Below are 25393 nucleotides of genomic sequence, written 5' to 3'. Positions count from 1 at the left end.
TACCTTAGCCATTTTGTTTTATGCCTATAACCAGCCATCTTACATTGTTAGAGAGGACTGTTCTCATGCCTGATTTAACCATTACCTCTATATCCTGCTCAATTCTATGCTTTGATATTCTTGGAAATTTCCCAGACCTTTACCCTCCCTTAAAGCCAATTGCAATACAGATCAGTTAGAATTGCTTTGTACAGTTAGCTAAAATAAGCTAGAACCTGAACCATCTGCTGTAAGTGCCTGGCCTAACTTCCTACACCTGTAGATCATCTTTTTTGTTTGGTATGAGCTTTTGTGAAATTTCCCCTTATAAGCTGACTCTGAGAAACAGAGTTGCCGTCTCAGATCCTGAGTCTGAACTGCATCACTAATTGATCAGTCAGGGGTGGTTGTGTTCAGTAAATTATTATCCCTGTATGAGTGAGATTAGTATCTGAGTGGTTTATGGGGTGATTTCTGGACCCCAAAACACTGCATTCAGAACAGTCATTTTCTATGCATCTATGTATTCTACTGTTTTTCCTCAGAAAAGCATATAGTGACATAGGAGATGTTTAATTTTTGTAAAAGTAACTTTTATTTGCCTGATGTAATTGTCAGTTTGGAGCCTTACTGCTGAACAAGCTCACTCTTTCTAGATTTTTAAACTCTGGCTAGCTGGTTCAACTCATCTGATCTGGCCAAAACCTCTTTCTGAGCTGACTGATTTCAGTCTAACTTCTCTCAGTTTCTCAATGAATTGCTCTGCTTGGCCTCAAACTAACTGTAGAAACCTTGTCTAATCTCTGGCTCCTTCTCCTTCTCTAGCTCATTCTGTCTTCACCTGTGTCTAGCTTGTTCTCTCCACAACCTCTCGCTATAAAATTGTCACTATAAAACCTGGTTTAGAACTCCCCGAAATGAACTGCTGTGAACTCTACTCCACTTCACTGCCTCTCAACTGAACTCACTGACTAGAACTCAGAGTTCTGCCTGCCTTTCTCTCCTGAGTGCTCAGATTAAAGTTGTGTACCACCATGCCTGGATCTAAGCTTTTTCTTTATCTTAAATTTGCTCTATCCCAAGCTGGCCTAGATTTATTTGCCTTTTTCTCCTGCTATTAAAGGTTTGTCTGTATTCCAACTGGATCACATAGATCTCTAGAAGATATTTAGATGTGATCCCTTGCCAAAGAAACCATGTTATAGGATTACATTTTTTCTACAACTTTTTAGGTCAGAAGCCATATTTCTTATTCTTCCATATTTTCATGCATTAACTCCTATTTTCCTCATGCTTTGTAGAGCTGCTTACTGTGGAAGATAAGTACCCAAATGAACATAACATTGGTATGTGAGAGATATTTTACATCTTACAACAACATGTGAAAATTTTGTAGTGATTCTGACTTGAATTGTAAATATTTCATTGGCTGTATTATTTATTGACATTATTTTAAGATAATGATTGATATATATTATTGTAAGATACCTGATATTTTAATTCAATACATTTTTCTGTAAAATGATTAAAAATGTTGATAGATATTTTAGTTGCTTTCCTTAAGAAATGATTTGAGGATATATGCATTTAAAAACCTGTCATCCAGTATGGGAGAGATTTAACAGCTCTATATCTGATGAAGAAATAATATGAACATAGGTAGAAGATAGATCCCTATTGATGAAGATATCTTGAACTTCAGAGAAACAAAAAATACAAACAAAAAAACCAGAGGTCTTCAAATTGGATATGTTTTGAATTCTTCCTCTATGCAGAGAAATTTTTCAGGGTAGCAGAAGGTGCCATGCAAGCATCCAAAGGAGGGAAACAACTAACAGTCCTACCAGCTATGATGTCGATGGACTGCATCCAAAACTAGCATGGTATGAAAATGAGTAGTAACATGCATACCTTGGTGGAATCCAACAGCTTTCCATTTGGACTTCAGACCAGCTTGAAAAAAAGAACAACTATAAACTGGAAACCTAGCTTGCAACTTAGGGAGAGTGAATCCTGGACCTTATGAGAGAACATACAACCATCACTTTGTTAAACTATAAAAAAGTATACCTCCATTCTAAGTATCCTCTACTATACTTATAATAGATAAGTAGTCAGCCAAATTCATCAATGAAACTTTATTTTGCACAGATAGGGGTGATTACAGAACACTACAACAATCCAAAGGCAACCGCTGTGGAGCCTAGACCTAAGGCTTAGGGTATTGCAGAAATTTGGGTTGAAGGACTGTAATAGCCACAGGATCAGTAAGACAATGGTGGAACTTTGTCTTCTACTAAAGTCAGAAGCTACACCTACATAGTCTAAGCAACATTACTTCCAAGCATGAGCTGGAAAAGGACAATAATAATGAACATGTCAAAGTGTTTGGGGATAGCCAATGAGACACCAACATGACGCAAAAAACTACAAGCAATCCAGGATGCTGTAAGTCAAGAACAAATCTTATCCATGGCAATGCACAACATTTGGTAACCTACTATAAAACATTCATCCCTGAAAAACATAATAAGCAATATTCTATAGACTGAGCAAGGTATTTTACTTTTTACTAAACAAATGTATTCGTTTACTGCAGATACACTTGTTCCTAGCAAAATTACTAATCATTTTATATTAGTTAATTGTTTTAAAATTCTCAGATAAACTAATCACATAGTAAAATGAATATAACTTAGATATTATTCCAATTGTGCCAAATTTGTCTTTACCTTTGACATTTCAATTTACTAATGACACTATCCACAAATTGAATTTAAAAATCAGTTGATAGTGTTTGAACTCTTATCCTAACATGTAGAGAAAATTTTAATTCAGAAACGTGGCTCTTCTGAGAATGGAATCACATCAAAAGATATAATCTGGCTAAAATGTAGATGTGCCCATAGTACACAACTTAATCCCTAACAATGAAGGTAAGGTTATTTTTTATATGGAAGCAGCTATGTTTGAACATGGTATATAATTGAGAGTCAGACAATGTGACAAACTCAGGGAAAGATTTGACAAAATGAGTGAGAAATAGGATATACCTAGATCACATGAGAAAAACAGTGGGAAAGAGTCTATTTAAAAAAGCAACAAACAAAAAAATAAAAAATAAAAAGATGATAGTATGATATACGGTGGGTGGTGTATGTATATAGCAAATTTCTGGGATAGTTTCACAGAAACAGTTTGAAGAGAGAAGGAACTAGACATAAGTGAAGACAGAATGAGCCAGGGAATGTGAAGGAGCCTGAAGGTTAGACTAAATGGCCAAAGTTAGTGTGAGACCAGGCAGAGCATTTCAGTCAGATGCTGAGAGAAGGTAGATTGTATCAGTCAGCTTGGAAGATTTGATTGTATGGATGCTAGGAGCTTCCAGGCCCAAGCCTGAGGACAGTTAGCACAGAGTAGGTAATGCTCTGGGCTCAGCCTAAGCCATGTATTTGCATAGCTTGGGCAAGACTATAATCTCAGCAGTTTATCTGGAGAAGTAAAAGTGATATTTTATTAATAGACTTCATTATTAAAATATGATTTCACACAGTGATTGGATGTATGCTTACATAGGAGGATCTACACTCTCATACTTCGGTTCTATGGTATATTTTCTACCTTTCATAATCATTTTATTATTGCATCTAAAGTGCTGAAGAGGTAGAAATACAGAGATCAACTGAGTATCTATTTGTTCTAATAACAATAGGTTGAAAAGACATCCTTATTCTAACCTATTTTTTAAGAACCAAGAATGAGACTTAAAATAAATCAAGAATACAAAGATATTCTTTTTAAATTTTCCAATAATTGTAAAGCAACACTAAGCGGGAAAAGAGAAAATTCCCCAAACCAGTTTGTAGACTTTTAGCTACATGTACAGAAAATGCTTTTAAAAAACTAAACTGTCAAATGCATGTTTAACGGTGTATAGATCAAGATACAAAACCAATAAACAAAAAATCAATTGTATTTCAGTTGATCAACATTAAGCTAAATAAAGAAATGAAAAAGCCATCTGTTTTCCAATAACTAAAGACGATTTAATAACGGTTTAATTTCTAAAAACAAATTTAATTTAGAAGGTGAATTAACACAAAACAAAGCAACTTAAAATGCAAGTCTATCCCTACTTGACTAGTCACAGTAAATTATTAAGCTAAATGTCCTTTAAGAATCTATGTATATGTCACTTTGTGGAGAGCTAGCCTCGAAGTCCTGTTTGCTTTCTGCTTTTGCTTTTCATTTTAACCATTTGCTGCAGTAAATAAGTTTTGTGTTTGACTGTAGCTTCAACTCACATGCACTATTACAAAATATTAAGCTTACATATTCCATGTCATTCAAGGAAAGCAGGCAAAGTACATTGATGAATAGAAGAAATAAAATTAACATTGATGAAATTGTTACAGATAATTATAAAATGTTTTATAACTAATAAATGATTATAACAAGCAAACAGAATTCAAATTTATCATTAATTATTTAATTTTTATGCAAATAGCAAAAAATGGATCATAAAATTAAAATAATAATGTAAATTAATAAACAATACGGAATCAGGTAGAAATAGGATGACATATATGTTGTAATACAGTCTCCTTGGTATGCTAGAACAAACTACTTGGAACCATTGAATGCAAGACAGAATGGGCAAAACAGGAATCAAACAGATCTGTTTCTCCCATTTATGAGAGAAGTCTGAGCATTATAAGCCCCCATATCTACTGAGGTCTGAGATCTGGGCATTATAAGACTGCACACTTACTGAGGGCCCATTTCCCTAGGTAACAGATAATGTTTTATTGTGTTCTGGTGTGGTGGATAACATAGCCTTTTGGCAACTTGTTTCTATTATATAAAGTTAGATTCCATTAATGATAGCTCTCATCCTTACAATCTTATTTCTTGTTTATATTTTTATTGAAAATAGATTCAGCTCTCATACATTGTATCCCAATCACTGTTTCCCCTCTTTCCAATCCTCCCCAGTCCCCACCAGTACCTGTCCCATTCCCCAGATCCAATCCCTAGAAAAGAGCAGCCCTCCAAGAGATAATAGCCAAACCAGAAAAATCAAGGTACAGTAAAACAAGACAAAAGTCTCAAAACAAGACTGAACAAGGCAAGCCCCAGGAAGAAAAGAATCCAAGGAGCTGGCAGAAGAATAAAAAGCAGAATCACTCCCACTGCTATGAGTCCCATCCCCCTCAAAAAAAGCAAGCATCTATAACATATACACAGAGGATCTTGTGGAGACCCTTCCAAGCCCTTTGCTTGATACTTCAATCTCTGTAAGCTGATAAGAGTATAAGCCCTGCTTAAGTGAATTCAGTAGGCCGTGTTTTCCTGGTACTCTTCCTACTTTCTAATTCCTACAATCTTTCATCCCCCTTCTCCTCAGACTTCCCCAATCTCCTACGGGAGAGACCAGTTAGAATTCCAATTTAGAGTCTCTCTCAGAAAAATGTTTGTCTGTCAATTCTCTGTGTCCCCTCCCATCTGCTGCCAGAGGAAGCATCACTCAAGATGTCTGGACAAAGCACGGATCGATAACTAAGTAGAGCAGAATATCATAAGGGAGCATTTCACTGATTTTGTCTATTTTCTGATTTTTGGTTTGTTTGAAAGTAGTATGTATGTATGTATGTATGTATTATTATCATCATTATTATTCTTTAATCGTTTTTTACAGTCCAGTCTTCGTCCCCCTTCCTATCTGTCCCCTGACCACTCCCCATTCCATACCTCCTCCTGCCATGTCTCCAAGAGGATGTCCCTAACCCCCACGCCCACCCCACCACATACCCCCACTCCCTGAACCCTCACATCTATCAATGGTTAGGTGCATCTTCCCTCACTGAAGCCAAACCAGGCAATTCTCTGCTGTATAAAAGTTGGGGTCCTCATATAAGTTGGTGTATGCTGCCTTGTTGGTGGCTCAGTGTCTGAGAGATCTCAGAGGAGTCCAGGACAGTTGAGTCTGCTTGTCTTGAAAGTAGTATTTGATTCTGCTCTAGGTCTCTGGAGTCTAGTTCCTGGCCATTCAGGCAGTGTAGGGAGTAGGCTCCCTCTAGTGGAGGGGGCCTGAAGTTAAACCAAACTTCGTTAGTCACCTATACTTATTATGCCTCAACATTGCTCCAGCACATCTTGTTGGTGTCCAGATCTCTCTTATAAAGTATAAAGCATAGAGTATCTTCTCATGGGAAAGAGGCTAGAATATAGGGGTGAAGGCTCCAACCCCACACTAGCTCAATCTCTGAGTGTTCAGTGAAGTGTGTGGATGTTATCCTAAGAAAGGAACCACGTTGTCAGTTATAAGATTGTAATAATATGTATGTATGTATGTATGTATGTATGTATGTATATATATGTATACATATACATATATATAGTAATAATATATGTATATTATTACAATCTTATATTATAATATATAATATGTAAGATATATAATTTTATAATATGTAAGATATGTATATCAGATTGCTAATAACACACATATATATAGGTATATATATAATAGGTATATAATATATACATATACACAATTGGAAGCCAGTCTTTACTATGAAAGGTGGCCAGCTTAGAACTCATATACTTTATTACAAAGGTTCCTCCACGGAGGATATCCTCATAGATACCAGCAAGTTTCCACTGCACTCAACTCCCATACCCTGTTCCAATATTCCCCAATTCCAGCTGACTCTTAAGCACTCTCTTGTTCAGACTGATCTCATCCTTCCCACTCCCACCTGCCCCAGTCCATCTACAAAATTTATTCTACTTTGCCTTCTCAGGGAGGTTCATGTAAATCCCATCTAGAGTTCTTTCTTTACCTAATCTCTGTATTTTTTTCAAAAATACAAAACCTTTTTTTTAAAAATGACATCATGACAGTTTTAGGCAAATAGATTAAACTAGAAAAAAAATAATTCTGAGTGAGGTAACCCAAACCCAGAAAGACAAATAGGATATACATTCTCTTATAAAGGGATGTTGGGTGTTAAAGGACTGAAGATGCTGAAAGGGTTTGCAACCACATAGGAAGAATAGCAGTATCAACAAACCAGACCCCCCAGAGCTCCCAGGGACTAAACTACCGACCAAAGAATATACATGGATGAGTCCATGGCTCCAGCTACATATGTAGCAGAGGATGGCCTTATCTGGTATCAATGGGAGTGGAGGCCCTTGGTCCTATGGAGGCTCAAACACAGAGCATAGGGGGATACTAGAGCAGTGAGGTGGGAGTGTGTGAGTTGGTATGGGAGCACCCTCGTAGAGGCAAAGGGGAGGGGTGAAAGGATGGGGGTTTGCAGAGGGAAAACTGGGAAAAGGGACAAGATTTGAAATGTTAAAAATAAAATAACCAATAAAAATGGTAAACAAGAAAAAATGTTTTTTTCCTTATATCTAATATTTTGAGTACTTTTATGTCTTGTATATTATTATTCTACTATGTAGTTTATCAATAATCCTTTTCTACTCTATAGGCTATGTCTTTGCCTGAGTCACTGTGATTTTGCCATGAAGAAGATTTTTGAATTTATAAAATCGATTAATTAATGGTTGACCTTAATTCCTATCCTAACAATATTTTGTTCTGGAGTGTTTTTCTGTGGCAAGGAATTCAAGGCTATTTCTAACTTTCTCTTCAATCAGCTTCAGTGTGTTTGGTTTGGGGTTGAGGTCTTTGATCCATTTAGAGTTGAGTTTTGTTGAGGGTGATAAATATGGGCCTATTTGAAGCGAAATTTATATCTTGAAGAAATATGCATGTAGTTATTTATGTGTATAGCAACAATGAATTTTTATTATGTCAAGAAAATTAATTAAGAACTACAGACACAGAGTAGGCTCGTTTTAATATGGTTTTCTATTTGTGAACAACAATAAAGAAGATATGATCAAATATATGATAAAATGCGATTCTGAATTATATATCCTTTCATGCATATCATTTTTGGACAAAATTACATCTTAATATATGCTGTATAAATATAAGTAAATGTTTTATAGGAAGACACTTTCTTCATCCTAAATTTATTTCATTTTTTCCTATATACTTTAAAAATTTAAATCATTTTGACGGGTCAATTATATATTTTTCTCAGTGAATAAATCAGTAAGATGTGGGAAGGGAAGGAATATGATCAAAAACATTGTATTACTTTCCCAATGAGAAAATTAAAAAAATTCATAGTCAAATTCATCAGGAATTAAGGAAATATGTAATGTCGTTTTATGTTTTTATATTTTGCCATGTATCTTCCCTATTTTACAATGATGATAGATGTTAACATCCCAGTGTCACAAGATCTCAGACTTAGATGAAAAATTAACTATAGGCAATTATTTGGTAGGCAGAGAGGAGATTAAATATTCTTCAAGGAAAATACTCCTGATATACACATTCCCAAATGTTGAGCTCATATGCTTATGAACAAAATCAGTTGATTCACCAGGTAGGATATATCCATATACATCGATATGTATTATGATATATCTGTTTATATATATTTTGGATGAGTAATTATGTAATATATATATATATATATATATATATATATATATCAATTAAAGAGGAAAGGGTCATTCAGTTGAGGAATACTAATAGACTTAGAATGAGTTGCAAGGGTATAAAGTGTAAGGATGAAATGATTTAAATACAATACTCATATATAAAACTTTAAATATATATTAAATATTTAAAAATCTTTATGTGGATGAGAAGCTTTGGATATTTGGATGAAATGTTGATGGTTTCTCACAAAATGAAATTACAGGAAATAACCAATTAAGAATAAGAAGCCTTTACCTGGTCAGGCTGAGGTATTAATCCTTCTACACAGATCCTCAATAATTATTTCTCACTCATTAGCCTTGGTGCTCCATCTCAAAAAGCTGGATACTGTTAGAACTTTATCAGAGGGATTTATAAGAATTAAACAGAGTGACATCTGAAAATATTTTATGTAATTATGTGTACAACCCTTTAGATAAGTACATATCACATTTATATTTTAAATGAACAAGTATGCAAATAAAAATGTAACATTTTTCATTACTAAATAAACTGCTATTCTTTCCTAATCAATACATAAAAGAAACTAAATCAGAATAGCAAGCAAGAAGGAGATAGATAGTTTGATATATATATATATATATATATATATATATATATATATATATATATATATGATAGATAGATAGATAGATAGATAGATAGATAGATGGTAAATAGATGATAGATAGATGATAGCTATATAGCTCTCTAAATGCATGTATTTTACCAATATTAGTTCACCTCTCAGTCCCCCTCCAAGAAGTTTTCTTGTGTAGTGAATTGTGGCCGACAGAGAAACTTGGAACTGGTCATAGTTCAAATAAAACGTATCTCTGAAATACTTGGCCATAAATGGGTCATTTTTATCACACATCTTACTGTTAAGATCCAGAAAACATTGCAGAATAAGGGCTGAAAAGATTGTCAAAGACAGAGGTCTGTGATAACTGGGATTAAGGAAATGACATGTGTAGCTGTCCAGCAGCCATGGGAGAAACTGGGTTTGCCTGAAAGGGGGACTGGAAATGTAAAGGGTGGGGGTGTGGGGCTAGAGAAGAATGAAGCCAAGACAAAGTTCTGATCAAGGCTCAAAGTTTAATGATAAGCATATAAAGTGTAAGTACGTAAAGGGAAAAAACACAAAACCCTTCCCCTGCTTCAGGTTGGAGTATGTTGTAGACCAAGGTCAGCTCAGGCAGCCAAAACAGCTAAGTTCCCCTGGGAACCTGGAACTGCAGCCAAGGCAGATGTCTCTGTCCAGGTTGATAATTCTTGGCATGGCAAATGTTCAAGGTCTGCTTAGCCTGATCAAGGCTGGGAAGGGCCTGCTAGGAAGGCCACAGACATAACCATAAACTCTAAATTCACAGCAGCTATGGTTACATGCAAAAGACTTTAAGAAGATCAAGGCAATCAACCTTCCAGCTTGTAGATTAGGGGGAATAACTAGGGTTTTATCCACAGAAGAGGAGTTATGATTGTTGATAGCTGCCGGGGTAAGAAGAGTCAAGATTCCTAAGTGGTATTTTTCCTGATGGGTCCATGATGCTCTACTGAATGGTCTCACCAAATGTGCACATGTGCAAAGATAATTGGATTAAATAAAATATTAATTTGGCAAAGAGGTGACCAAGTTGAGAGTGGAAATTGGAGTAATCAGTGGCGTAAATATGATCAAATTACCTTGCACGAATTCCTGAAATTATCAAAGAGTTAATAATTACATCACCTTTAAAAAGGAAGACCTTTGTATGATTAAAACCTAGAGAAAACAGAGTTCCTCATAATATACTTTTATCTCCCCAAATACCATACTTGGTGTTGTCAAAATCACTGTATATGAAGAAATTCTTGTTAAGTTCTTCAAGGTGTAGCTGTGCTAGGTGAAAACAAATTGTCATTTCCCCTGTATGAACAAGACATATTACTAAGTAGGAAAAAAAATTCACTGAACAGTGAAAAATCATTTGTATTCTGTTCTGTGCTCAACAAAATGCAGCATTGTCCTTTAATTTAGGATTATGGAACAGACTCAGGTGAAAGCTCACAAGTGTACTTCTATTTATTTATTTATTTATTTATTTATTTATCTCCAGATTTTACCCCCATATCCACCCTCCAATCGTTCCACATTCCATTCCTCCAAAACCCTCTTTCTCCACGAGGATATACCCACCCCCTCTCCCCACCCCACCTGATCTCTAAACTCCCTTGGGCCTCCAGTCTCTTGAGGGTTAGGTGCATCATCTCTGATGGAGCACAGACCCGGCAGTCCTCTGCTGTATATGTATTGGGGCCCTCATATCAGCTGGTGTATGCTAACTTTTTGGTGGTCCAGTGTTTGAGAGATCTCAGGGGTCCAGATTAGTTAAGACTGCTGGTTTTCCTACAGGATCCCCCTCCTTCTCAGCCTCTTTCAGCCATTCCCTAATTCAACCACAGAGGTCAGCAGCTTCTGTACATTGGGTGCAAATATCTGCATCTGACTCAGCTACTTGTTGAGTCTTCTGAGGCGAGTCATGGTAGGTCCATTTTTTTGTGAGCACCCCATAACCTCAGTAATAATGTCAGGCCTTGGTACTTCCCCTTGAGCTGGATCCCACTTTGGCCTGTCGCTGGACCTTCTTTACCTCAGGCTGCTCTCCATTTCCTTCCCAGTAGGTCTTTCAGACAGGAATAATTATGGGTCAGAGCTTTGACTATGGGATGGCAACCCCCTCCCTCATTTAATGCCCTGTCTTCCTGCTGGAGGTGGGCTCTATAAGTTCCCTATCCCTATTTTCGGGCATGGAAACTATTTTATGACTATTCAAATTAACTTTGTTACTATTGAAATCAAATATCGTTCCTACAGTTTTACTTTTTCCTGGAGAAATGAAAGCATGAACTCTGTTTGTTTTGAAATTATGACATTGGTTACTTAAGGCGATTTTTATAAACTAATTTCCAAATAGAGTGGAAATGTGTGAAGGTAAGTGTAATTTATAATGCAGTTCTGTGAGTATTAGTCTAATTACATTCAGTTTGTGTTCTAAAGGAAATGAAGAAAATTTAACAGATATATCGTAATAGTGTTCTACGATAGAATCACTTCTCAGGATGATGAAAGGGAAGAATTAAATGAACTCACTGGAATCTCTGTCATTTTATTTTATATTGCAACAGAATATGCTTAGTTTGTGTAGAAATTTTGCAAAGCTGTTGTTACTTACATAGGCTCTAGGTTACAATTTCCTCATATCAGCAACTAGAAGCGTTAAGAGACTTACAAAATGTTATCTGAGAAAAAACTCTTCATTATCAAGGAATATTGTCTGTTTTATTAAAGAAAATGATTTTATTTTCCTGTTGGTAATAAATATGAAAGAGAGAGAATTGGATACATTGCTTCTATTTAATGAGCTTTACATTGTCATATAAACAAATTATATCATCTCCACAATTCTAGACTTCATGCTCTGAAGCAGATTTGAACAACACAATCTAATAATTCAAAGATAAATTAGTTCCATTAATTTTGTTCAAGATTCATATTCTTCTTCGAGGTCAATAATTGAGAAACAATAACATTTGTGCTTTAAGTTGGCATTTTAAAATTACTTGATGTAGTGAATGACTTTTACATCCATAAATTCACATGTTGTCTCACCCTGAAGTTCAGACATATTTGGCTAATTTCAGCTACTCTATTTGGAAGAAAATCATGATGTACAGGTGCTCAAGGGCCAAAGTTGAGTGCACATGTCTTTACTTCCCTCAGAAACCATATGTTGAGGAGAATTCTACTAAACTAAGAATACTATTTTGAAAATATGTATCAAATGCTTCCTCTTAAATTAGAAGATATAGTTAAAAGGGGATTTTAAACTGTGCTATTTTTAAACTAGTTGACATTTATTTTAATGGTGTATCCAAAGTTGTGAAATTATATTCAATTGGAAACAGATAAAATCACTCAGAAGCTCTTCCTTGGTTATTTATTTATATTATCATATCCTCCTGGATAAACAATCTTCTATGTTACCTTCTCCATGTAGAGAATAACATAGATAATATGAGGCTTATTTTGAAAATTACAACCATTGATTTAGCTTTTAAAATATAATATTGAAATATTCTAAGTCAACTGAAAAGTTCGCCCCTCCTCCCATGGGAAAGTGAGAACACATTAATGCTCTAATTTAATCTGAGGTGTAATTTCAGTGCTATGTGAAATTGATCAACTAAGGCATCTGAAATTAAAAATAAAGGTATCCTTGTAGCTATCATTATAAGAATGAAAAGAAGACATAGTCCAGAAGACTGAATATGCACACCATTACACCATGCACTTGCAAAGAATCAAACCCATCACGATTAGCATAATTGGTGAACTCTAGGCCAGTGAAAGACCTAATCTTCATAAACAAACTGTACAACTTCAAAAAAACCTACATGAAATATTGACATATGATCTCCATACACACACATGAACACATGTCTATGCACACAAAACATGTCTATAATAGATGTAGTTATGATAAGGCACAACTTAGGTTATGATATTGTCCGTTAAAAATTATGCTTCTGTACAAAACAGTCATTGTATAATCATTGTCAGTAAAGAAATAACTTATGTGAATAGTTGTGTTTTTAAAATTTTCTCTGCATTTCTTATTACCATAATAACAATAGTAAATTGAGAAATTATCTGTTCTCCATGATGGGTAATGTTTCATACTTATGATATTAAACAAATATCTTGGGTTATTATTCATAATATATTGTCCTTTTACAAATAATTAACAAAATCTAACAATTTCTTTGTATGCGTATGCATACTGTATTTTCCCAGCTGATGGCTCATTAAGAAAAAGGCAGGTTTCTAAAAGTTAAGCCCAGCTATGTCCACTCTCTGGGAGTGGACTAAGAGAAAAATCAATTCAGAACAAGTTTACAGAAGGAGTTTCATTCAATCATCTGAGGCTGGTTTGGTCCTCTCTTGCTCATTCATGTGGTCTTTATTTCTGTCTGTCTCCTCTAGTCCATGTGGAACACTCTACTTTTGGATGTTTTCTCCATTGTTCACTCTTCTTTATCCTTATTCTACAGTCCTCAACGCCATCTGTGTTAATACCCTGCCCCACAAATCCCAGTGTCACGGATCAAACCCAGTTGTCCCTTCTTCCTAAGATGCTTCCTATCTACCATCCTTTCTCACTCACATGCCAGGAGCACCAGTACAAACTCTTTTGATTTTCATTTGACATTACTTTGTACATATATACATGTGTGTTTACGTGTTCTTGAAAAAGACTTTGATAATATTGATAGTAGCACATGCCACCAGGTTGTAATTTTTTAAAACATTTTTTGGTGTTCAAAATGTGACTTTTTATACAATATGAGTGCTAATTATAATAAATTCAATTCTCTCTTTAATTATGATTACATGATTGCTCATGTCTCTTCCCTTCCATCTAAAGCCTTCTATGTTCCCCATTGCTCTTTAGTAATTTAATTGCCCTTTTATTTTTAATTGTTGCAACATATACAAATATATAAAATATCATATTCTAATATATGAGAAATATATCATGTATAATAGATGTTATAGGTAATTAATGTATAATAAAACCTTCTCAGTCCACGTGTTACGTGCTAATTAATATATGTTCAGATATATGAATTTCTTTTTGAAATATATTCATTTCATGTAACACCTTAAAATTCAAATTGATGAATTAGAATTACAACTTGATTTGTTTGTTGTTTGTTTGTGCAGTCTGACACAAAACTTACAGTCTCCTACTTGAGCCTTTTGATGTTGGGACACTAAGAATGAGAAACCATTATCAAGTCCATGTTTATGTGAATAATTTCTTCAAAGAATGACTAATAATATGTCTTATTTTCATTGTTGCTACTGTAATTATTTTCTACTTTCCATTGTAATATGTTTTTGTATTATGGGGTCTTTACAAATACTCTGCCTAATTTCCAAATATTTACTTTTGAATATTTAATTCTATAGGTTTTTGGTTTTTACATTTATCTTTTGTTATTTATTTCTTATTTAATTCCACTATGGTCAATGGTCTGTAGAATTTAAATCAATTTTTAAAACTTTAATTTTTCTGCATGGCATAGCTTCTCATCAGTTTTAGGAAAGTTCCATAAGAATTTGGGGAAAATAAGGTATCTGGTGATGGAAGGGAATATTGTCCTATTGTGCTCTTTATTTGTTTGTTTTGGTCTTGGTCTCCCCCACCCCATCCACCCTTAAGCACCCAAGTCAGTATTTCTCTGTGTAGTCTTGGTTGTTCTGAAATATTCTTTATAGATCAGGTTGGCCTTGAACTCACAGAGATCTGTCTGCTTCTGCCTCCTGAGTCCTCTTATTGTATGTTTTAAGCCCGGATTTAACCTGTATCCTTACCTCCATACAGTTACACCTGTTCCACCCTTGACCAAGATAGCTTCATCTGTTTCAGAGTTTATCTAGTTCTCCTTCAATTTTGTTAACTTCTTCTTGACTTTTGAATCTATTTAGTATTCCTTGGAATTTAATATTCCAAGTAAATTGATATTTCAATCACTACAGGAAAACATGAAACAACGTGACAGTCCTTGGTTCTTTTGGAATGTTAAAAAAACAGTCCTTAGCCTAAGGACTTAGCTTACAGGTTAAGTGTCTGCTACACAAATGAGAAGATCAAAGTTAGAATCCCAAGATGCATTTAAAGGTAGGGTATGGGTAGCAGCCTATCTTTTACTCCAGTCCTCAATGTAGGACCCCAGTGAATAAGATAGAGGACCAATTGAGAATTGTTCCAGACACTGTTGATCGGCCTGTATCTGTACACATTTACTTACATGTGAGCAAACACGTATATATACATCAAGCCACACAGATACAGAGAAATGTCGGAAAAGAAAATGTTTTTATGGTAAATTTATTATGGCAAAAATTATTAAATTCTCTTTTCAGAGCCTGAATCTTTAATTCAATTTTAAAATATGAAGATGAGAAAAAAATAAGTTGTGGTGTCTTGGCTATGCTGAAGAACAAAATCTCATCATTTCTCTGAACTCACGGAAGTAGTAGCCATTCTTCAGGATGATACAGTTTTTGTTATTATTTTTCTTCACTAGTCATTCAAAATAAATCTTCTATTCTCTGATTTATTACCCGCTGAGTTATTTATTATCAAAAATAACTGTCTGACATATTCTACCATTCAATAGCTCACAGCTGTTTTGAGATAGTAGAATGCATCTGATTTTATATTTTCATCTTAAAATCATAGATTCAGGAGATTTGAGTAAAGCTATTGCCTTCTCTGTTTGTCACTTTGAAGTGCTTTCACTCTTCTTTATTTATGAAATTTCTAATCTTTTGTTTCAGACAAGATACATTTTTTTAAAGTGTGGTGGAAAATAAGTGTTAAAAAATATAGTTTCTTTAAGATAATACCCTTTTTTCTTTTTTTTTTTTTTAGATAGGGAGAGTTAATTTGAATCTAAGCCATCATCTTCTCAGCATATAGTTTAGTATATATTTGTTCTGTTCTTGAAATTGAAATAGAAGAATAGAACATGAAAGCATGAAGTTAAGCACAGTTGATCTTAGATCATGGGTCTCTCAACGGTTCAAGAGTATGAGCACAGGACTTCGAAAGCTGTTCAAATGCACTCTGAAGTACCGGACAAAGCCTGTTCTCATCCGCAGATAATAACTTACCCCAGTGTGCAGGATTCAGCATGGCTCTTTCTCTTGATTATTTAACAAATGATTTTTATTGAGTCTGATGTAAGTTACGTGAATCTTGGTTTCTTTTTTCTATATTCAGCTGAACTGGAAACCAGACACCAAATCAATCTATTGGGTGATGTCTGTAGGAAACAGCCCCAAGTATTTTAGAGTAAGTGTATTATTATTTTCTTTTTTTGTGAAAATGGCTGACTCATTATGAAACAGTCTTGTAAATATATTTCTAGTTAAGGGCCAGTATACTGGCTATGAAAACCCTCATTAGGATTCAGTAGCTAGGTTCTATCCATTAAAACATCAGTACTAAAATTCTGTTTAATACTTGCGTGATAATTTATCCACTTTTCAACACTCACAGATTTGCTTTAAGATACCTGGAATATATCTTCCAACTGACTACAACGAAAGTTGTGTATTGAGTTAGATAAACCCAAATGATTTCATTTTGAATAATCTTTCCATAGTGAAATCTCCATGATACTTTTTTATTGGGAACACATTTAGGAGTTAGCATTCAAGTCTTTGTTCTTGAGTTATATCTTCAACTCCAAATACTCGTCAACAAGATATGAGCGCATGTGTGTGTCAATTGATATCACGGTCATTTCCTTTTCATGCCATATCATTGGCAATCACAATTACCTCTGTTTGAAGCTTTGCATTGAGCCACAATTTCATCTTTAATCCCGTTGAAATTCATTCACTGTTCCAACAGACTCACCATAGCATGCATTTCTGACAAACCCTTTTTAGTGGTTTCTACAAAAAGAAAAATAGTTTCTCAATATCTGCACGCTACTAATAAATGCCAAGAAACACTTAGGTAAAGAAAAATATTTTCTGTTAGTATTTCCTTCAGTTTTATATACCCCATCTGAATAGAATATGTCCATAAAATAAGTAGTAAATTTATTTAATAGTAAATTGATGCTGTATTAATGTTAACGTATTAATTAATGTATTAATGTTAAGAAGTAGCAACTCTGATTTGAAAAACATGCTGCAAGGCATCAGTGGTGTGTGAATCAGTAGCTATTTCTTGTAGTTAAAGAAAACAAAGAGCACATGTGTAAAAAGCTATCTTCACTCTATGAAAGCTTTCCTTTCATATTTATTAAACTGTAGGTGTAAAAAAATAACCTATTAAGGGTTAAATGAGTGACCAATTTACAGAGTAGGATTTTTAATTTCAATTTTCTTGATTCAGAGAATAGAAATAGAACCACAAAGCCTGGTTGGTACTTAAAATAATTTAACAATTTTTTTTTTTTTTTTTTTTTTTTTTTTTACTTTCAGGGACCATATCAAATGTAGGACCTACATTGGCCTTATTAACAAAATTTATGGGAAATAAAAGTACTTCCAAACTAGAAAAGAATTATATTCATCTTTATACTTAGATTTACATCAGAGAGTTAAAAACAATATATCAATATATTTAATACGTATATAGAATTAAATAGCAGTATAACCCCTAATTCCTAGAAACTATGGAAAGATTTGAATACTCATAACCATATAATAGACATTGACTTTGACACAGAGTTGAAAGGATGCATATAGTTTCATCCTGTAAGCACTTATTTGTTAAATAACCTGATGAATATATTTATATATTTAAAATATTAGTAAATTTTGCAAAATCTCAATCCAAAACTTGAACGGACTGTTAAAACCAGACTCTCCTGGCCCTTTCTGAGTAAAGGATAACATCTAGATTCACTGCACTGGACAAGGAGTTCAGTCTCCTCAGGTAAAGGATGCTTCGTTGTTACCAGAATCAGACCATGAGTAGCCTTAGGCTATTTCTCCAGTCTCTCTGTGCTTTTTGATTTAACCATACACAGGACTGCATCCTGCTATGGATTCAAAAGGATAAAGCAGCATCCAGGAAGCTAAGATGTTGTAAAGCGTTTAAATTCCACTTTATTCCTCAGGCTTAGAACACAAACTGAGAATTATTCAAATTAAACTCAGTTCCCAAACCTCAAAACTGGAATATGACAGCACAAGGCAGTTTCAAACAGAGGCACAGTCCCAAAATTTGCGCAAGAGTGGAATCAGAAAACACCATAGAACGTTTGGGGACACTATATAATAATAAATTTAAAGATTAAATGAAAAACATATAGTCCTTCAAATAGTTTATATCTTATGTGTTTAAAAATTTCAATTTATGAGGAATACATAGACATGGTAATTTCAAAGTGTAGTACCTTAATGTTCTATTTCTTTTTTACATAAAGCCCCCAGAGCATGGGAACAAAATATTCCTTAAATAGAAGTCTAAAAAGCCCCAAGAGGTTATAAAGAAAATGAGATTTTGGAAAACATTAAAATTATTAGTATTTTATATTACATATTCATGTTAACAGTAGCTTCACTCTTGAAGGTTTCATAAAATTGTCTCATCCTAAGATCATTGTCTAGTGAAATGTATGTATGTCTATATGTTGAAGCTAATAGTATTGGTCATTTAGGTATGTGCAAACCTTCAGGTAGCTGAATACTTTACTCTTGTCAAAACAGTTCTAAAGTGCCTGCTTCGTTCTCACAACAGCCCTGTGAGGTAGGCAGGGAAATCATTGCCTTTTTTATACTGCAGTTGTGGACCCTGAAATGCAGAGACCCTTGGGATTTGTTCAGGTGTCATCTGAGTGGTTGCTTCATTCCTTTGGCCTGCTCCTCTGTATTCATTCTCTTGTAAATACCTCACGTGCAAGGACTAACGAGGGTCACTGAGAAGGAAGGAGACTAAAGAACAAGAAATACTACAACGTGATCAGGCTATGTGACGTACACATTACGGAAGACTAAGGTGGGGATAGTGAACCATTGTGAAGTATAAACGAGTCAGGGGAAGAAAAAAAAAGTTTAAGGTATAAATGTACTAAAAATGAAAGGGAATAAAAACAGAGAGAAAAAGAAAGGGTTTCCATATTTTAAACGGGATGAGGTTTATACTTTAAATCGAAACTTCCCTGATGTATCTGATGATCAGAGTCCTTTCATTCTATCAATTTTAAAACTGTGTCTTCTGTTAACATAAGGTACGATGGGTAGGACAGAGAACTTGGTCTCCACGCTGAGAACAGTGCATGTCCGGCGCACTGAAGTTGCATATGTCATAGTGTGGGCAGCAAATCCCCGTGCTCCATTGTCATAGTGTGGAGAACAGATGTGGGGAGGGCTGAGGAAAACCGGATATTCAAGTCCATGTCAGAGTTGCCTGGAATGTAGGGGATACCTTATGGAATTTCAGCAAAGGAACAGGATAGTGAGATCTGTTACAATAACAGATTAGGGGTCTCAAAGTTCCACCCAGAAAATTGTAAAGGAGGCTACGACTAACTCTGTGTGTTTCCATGTCCTGTGTCAGGATCTGGCCGTGATCTTTTTAAACCTCCTTTGTTTAATTTTGCTTTGGGAAAAAATAAGTCACAACATCATGAAATAAATATTCACTGTTGGGCTTTGTTCAGATATTCTTAATTAAACAGTACCATAGACTTTATTGAGCATTTGAAAATATACACAGGGAACAATAGCTTTTTCTCTGTTATTATTATTATTTTTAATATTTGATTTTCTTCCAATTAAATAACCCATTTTTTGATCATAAAAAGGGCACTTGTTTCTACAGGAGCTGTGTACAGCTTGCTCAGTTCCAAGTACTGTTTCCGCTCGACTTCTTTGTCATATTGAGGTCATATCTCCACTTGGTCAGGAAGCAAATCCTACATAGCTCCAAAAAAAAAAAAATTAACCCCCTAAGTTGTTCTTTCAGATTCTATTTCTCCATAGAGTTCAGCTAACTTTTTAAACTCGGGCCCCCAGTCCCCAAGGTAGTGATAATCCTGGTCCGATTGTGTGGTTGCGGAGTCCAGTGAGCTGATAGACCCAGCTTCTGACCTCTGACCCTCGTAGGCATAAGTCTGAAGAGAGTCATAAGGGGGCACGCTGGGGTCCAGGTCTGCTTCTGCGAGTCTTTGCTTAATAAACTCCTGAACGTCTATACTCTCCAGGGTGGACAATGTCTGATGTCTGGGAGTGAGCTTCACTTCGGGCCGAATGTCTCTGCGGTACTTGAACTCCTCCGCAGCGGAAGGATTTCTCAAAGCAGTGATGTCAAAGGCTTCTGTGTCTTCCTCCCCTCCTCCCTCGTCATCATAGGTCACCACATTCTCTCTCACGTCCTCCTCTGAAATGATCAAGGGCTCTTTTTTGCCGCGCCTCAGGGTGATAAAAAGGACCACAATGGCTGAAGAAAAAATGGAAATAAGTGAAGTTAACAGAGAGAAGGACTTCGGGGTAGCTGTCAGTAGTTTCCAGTTCCTATTTCCTACACTCTCTAGGGTTAGGATCGCATAACAACACAACCTTGATCTGCACACTACTGAATAATGCTATAAACATTTGGCTAGTCCAGAGACTGTCTAAACCGATAGCTTCAACGTGTCATTGTAGATTTGCTGATCTCAGAAACTTTAATATTCTCATTTGCTAACACTTGTGTCTTGATTCTCAGTACATTATAAACAATAACCTTCCATTCCCTAGTGTGATGGAAAGAAAACAATACAAAGTTTTGACTGGAAAAATAAATCTGTGTTAATAATTCACACATAATAATTTTATGTAGATTTGCAGAAATTAGGAAATAGATCTATAAAGTTTTTCAACTCTGAAAGTTTGGTCCTTTTGTAGAAAGTCAGTGCAATGCAGCTTTAATGTATATGGTTTCTCTTGTATTTTACGTCTTTGAATTACATTATCAGGAACTAATATCTGACCCTTTTCTGTAAGGCTGCAGGATTCTTTCACTTTTATTTATACACAATGTATACTGTATAGAAACTGTTCACTTTGTGATAGTCCTCTTATAACTTAAGTCTTCCTCACAGAAGGGCTGAGGTTCTACTCAAGTGTAAAGGGAAGAAGCAGAGGCTAACACGAGGGGAACATAGTCCAACAAGCTCCAGACTTACTGAGAAAGATACTAGATAGAACTGAGAGCTTAAATAACAATGTCAACCCAAGGATAAAGATATTTGTAGTAGGATTTCCCACTCTACGATGAAAACACTGGGTGCATATGCTAGTTCACACACACACACACACACACACATTTAAGCACGTGATCAATGAGACTGCGTTTTAGGGTCTTTCACCAACAGTAGTTACCAATGTTGCAATCACTGGGTAAAGTCATAGAAATAAGTCTTGGTCACTTGGCTTTGGTCACTTTCCAATGTTTCATGCCTTTATACTCAGTCAAATAAAAAAGGACTTATGTTAAGCTTTGTTATAGAAACTCATGCACATTTTTTTAAAAAAAGCAAAAATATAAACACAATTACAGACTTAGGAAGATCATTTGTATTCTTTTCTACATAAATGCTTAAACACCTGGGTGCATCACGTTTATATAGTTAAATGTGGAGGATAATACTGTTTCTTAAGTTGTGACTTACTATGTGTATTTTTTATGCAAAAGTTAAGAAAATATTCAAGATGAGTGTTTTTTAGATTTACTTAACGTATTTTATGAATATATGTTCTGTTCATGCATTATGTAAGTGAATTGCATGCATGTCTGGGTCCATGGACACTAGAAAACAGAGATAGAGCCTGTTTAAGCTATAAAATGGATGCTGGAAGGCACATGTGTCCTCTTCAAGAAGGACAAGTACTTTTAAGTGCTGGGCCACCTTCTATTTCTTCAAGATAATATGTTGCTTCAAAATATAAAAGAAGATATTTAAACGTTGAATCTAAGGTTTTTCACATAGGTATAGGAATTAACTATCGGTAACCAGTGACTCCCGTAGCTGATACACACATACTATTAGTAACAACACAGGTAAGTATTCCATTGCATAGCTTTCAGAGTGACATTATATTCATTATATTCATGTGCCATTTATATTCATATGACACACGTTGCCTTTCTAAATACAAGCGTATTCAAGTTATCTCAGAGAAGAAAATTGAAACAAACAGACTAGATCAGGGCCCTAGCTGTTCTGACTCATATTTGACAAACTCCTATTCTTGGAGCAGGTGACATTAAGTAAATACTCTACACAGAATCAGAATCTTGGTTGATTGTTTAACAAAGATATTTCCATGAAAACAGCATTATGCTAGGTGACTAGTGACTCCTTATGGTACAAATAGCATTTCTAAGAACATTACTGTTAAGTGTTGCTAAAAAATAATTTCTGGTTTAATATTAGTACTGTACCTAATTTTTCTTGAGAACATCTTGAGTATTTAAAACTGAAACTAAACAGTTACAATCAAACACCATAAACAAAAGCACATCATTTTAAGATCAAGAGTAAAGATATTACTTATACGCAGGTTTAAAGGGACAAATAATTTTTTGAAATCCTGGAAATCAAATTAAGGTATTTAAATAATGAACACAGTCTTTGGAATTATGAATATGATATGGGTATGTCATTTTAAAATATGTCCTTGTGAAATACAATATCAAAGAGTCATGTTGTTATAAAGTAAATAAAATGAGTGAACTTGCCTTCTTTCTTTAGTGTTAAAAATCATCCTGGGATATTTGAAAGTAGATTTTAGTTGTATAACCTAGCATGGAAACCCAATAATTTGTTGTACTTTTGACATGTTTTAATTCTTTTTTACTTTTCCTTAGTTGGTGAATTACTTTTATTCTCTTAGTTTAAAAAGTTACAAAGACTTTGAGATTATTTTTATTGTTGTTACTTAAGTAATTTTGAGTTGCATTCTTATGGATTTCAAGCCTCCTCGCTTTACAAGGCAGGATGATCGATCTTGAATTCCTGATTCTCCCACCTGCTTCTCATGAGTGCTTTGATTCAGATGTGTTCTTCCATACCTGGTTTATATTATCCTGAGGATTGAACTCAGAATGTTATGAGCACAAGACATCCATCATAGACATGCTGTTACATTTTGATACTAATATTATATATATTTTTAAGTTACTTATTTAGTATAATTTTGAGTGTTTTCACAGCATGTAAACCTGTTCATCACTTGCATGCAGTACCTACAGATGCCACTAGATGATGCTGGATCCTCCAGAATTGACATCACAGATGGAGACAGCAGGTAGTGCTGGGAATTGAAACCAGGTTTTTTTTTCTCTTTTCTTTTTCTTTTTTCTTTTTTTTTTTAAATGAAAGCAACTACTACTAACTGCTAAGACAATTTTCCAGCCACCTTGATTCAATATTTTTTATAAACAAAAAATTATGTAAATTTGTTCTGCTTCATTTATTAATTTTACTGTCAAGGAAATGCAAATTTAGGTAACTAGATTTTGCACTGGCATTTTAGATTATTTTTCCTATGAATCTTTTTATCATTCCCATAGTTGGACTGTTTGAGGGCTTCCAGATTCATCCATAACCCTTTTGTGGATAGCATTTGTTTATATTGTATGCTGAATCAAAACATACTCTCTGTCAATGGATATCAACACAGATGTGTTTATCGCTAAATGTCTGTTGATCCTTTTATATGCCAAAATATCTTGGTATTAAATGTGGTAGAAATGAAGTAACAATCACAGTGATTATTTTGATTAGCTCCACAAATGCTACTGGCAGCCTCTGGTCATGGCAGTTTTCACTGAAAAGTTTCCAACTCAGATACTGAGAGTCTCTTGGGATTATTCAATTGAGAACAGATTGGCAGTAACTGCTCAGACTTCTGCTCTTTCACATATTCTCTCCCCTTCCCTCTACTTCTGCTTTCCCCTCTCTAGCGTTCTCAGTTCATTCTCATACCACCTAGTCTATGCTAATGGTATTGATTAATATTTATCAGTTATTTATCAACAAATTATATTTATAATTATTTATTAATATTTCTTAATATTCAAGATTACTGAACGGTATGAGAATGATTATGCCAAATCCATGTGCTCTTACGTGATCTTGGAGACACTAATGGTGTCATAATTTTTTGTCATCTCCTGAATTGGTCACTGTTTGTGAGTAGCTGCAGGCTAGTAAGAACTATATTGGTGTCTCTGGCCAATAAATGAATGATGTTGAAAATCCATGCGAGGTTCCTCAGTGGGAACGGGGATCCCTTAATTTAAGTGCTGAACTTTAGTTCTGAAACTAAATACAGCTCCAAATGGTCCCCCATTCATTACATAAATTATATCTCTTAAATATGTACCCAATATTTGGGTGGGTGTATGTGAGAGAGAAAGACAGAAACAGAGATCTTTTCTCAATCTGTTGGTTGCCGTCTTGTCCTATTGACATTGTCCTCTGCCTTACAGAAACTTTGGAATTTTATGAGGTCCCATTTGTCAATTCTTGGTCTTAGAGTACTTAGTTATATGATAGTAAAAATGAAAGTAGAAGAACATGTCTTTCCCAGATGAACTTTTTTTTTTTAAACAACAAAATTTTGGAAGACATGAAGATTGCTCATTGGGTTCTCTGACATTCTCTAGAGTAGTAAACGTTCCATAGCTTCTGTTGCTGCCACTATTGTGTTGGTGTTTGTTTGTTTGGTACTGTTTTGCTTGTCTGTGTCTCTGTGTGTCTGTGTGTGTCTATGTCTCTGTGTCTCAGTGTGTGTATTTGTGTGATTTTTCTTATTTTTTAAAGACAAAAAAAATACGTTTTGATGCCTAAAGACATTAACAATTTGTCAATGAGTATACATAGGAACACAATTTCAAAGGTCTAACTTCTGCTTTCTTCTATTCTATGTCTTACTATAAAAGTCTAAATGAAAATTCTTAATTCGGTGATGAATCGGGTCTTGGTATAATGCACTAAAACACCAGGTGCCTTGTGGCTGAATGTCACCAATAATTGCTAATAAAGCTATTTAACCTCTAAGTTTCTCCTAGCATTATCTGTAGATCTGTTGTATAACTCATTTTTCTTTTTGTCCTTTGACACCATTTTTGTTTTTGATTTTCATACAATCTATGTTACTCATTTCCTTTCTCCCCTTCCCTTCCCTTCCCTTCCCTCCCCTCCCCTCCTCTCCCCTCCCCTTCCTTTCTCCCCTTCTCTTCCTTTCTCCCCTTCCCTTCCTTTCTCCCCTTCCCA

General features: G+C 34.9%; 1 protein-coding gene across 1 annotated transcript in view; it reads right to left on the bottom strand.

The window, feature by feature from the left end:
• Positions 1–20077: 20077 nt before the first annotated feature.
• Cdh18 (cadherin 18) overlaps positions 20078–25393 on the bottom strand; it is a 393131-nt gene continuing 387815 nt past the window's right edge. Inside the window, exon 12 of the mRNA XM_028767586.1 lies at positions 20078–20568. Coding sequence (XP_028623419.1) covers positions 20078–20568 — 491 coding nt within the window. The remainder of the gene's footprint in view (positions 20569–25393) is intronic.

Source organism: Grammomys surdaster, unplaced genomic scaffold, assembly GCF_004785775.1.
Source record: "Grammomys surdaster isolate TR1022 unplaced genomic scaffold, NIH_TR_1.0 174, whole genome shotgun sequence".
Lineage (NCBI taxonomy): Eukaryota > Metazoa > Chordata > Mammalia > Rodentia > Muridae > Grammomys > Grammomys surdaster.
The sequence above is the reverse complement of the archived record's forward strand: the minus strand, read 5'-3'. Positions and strand labels throughout refer to the sequence as shown.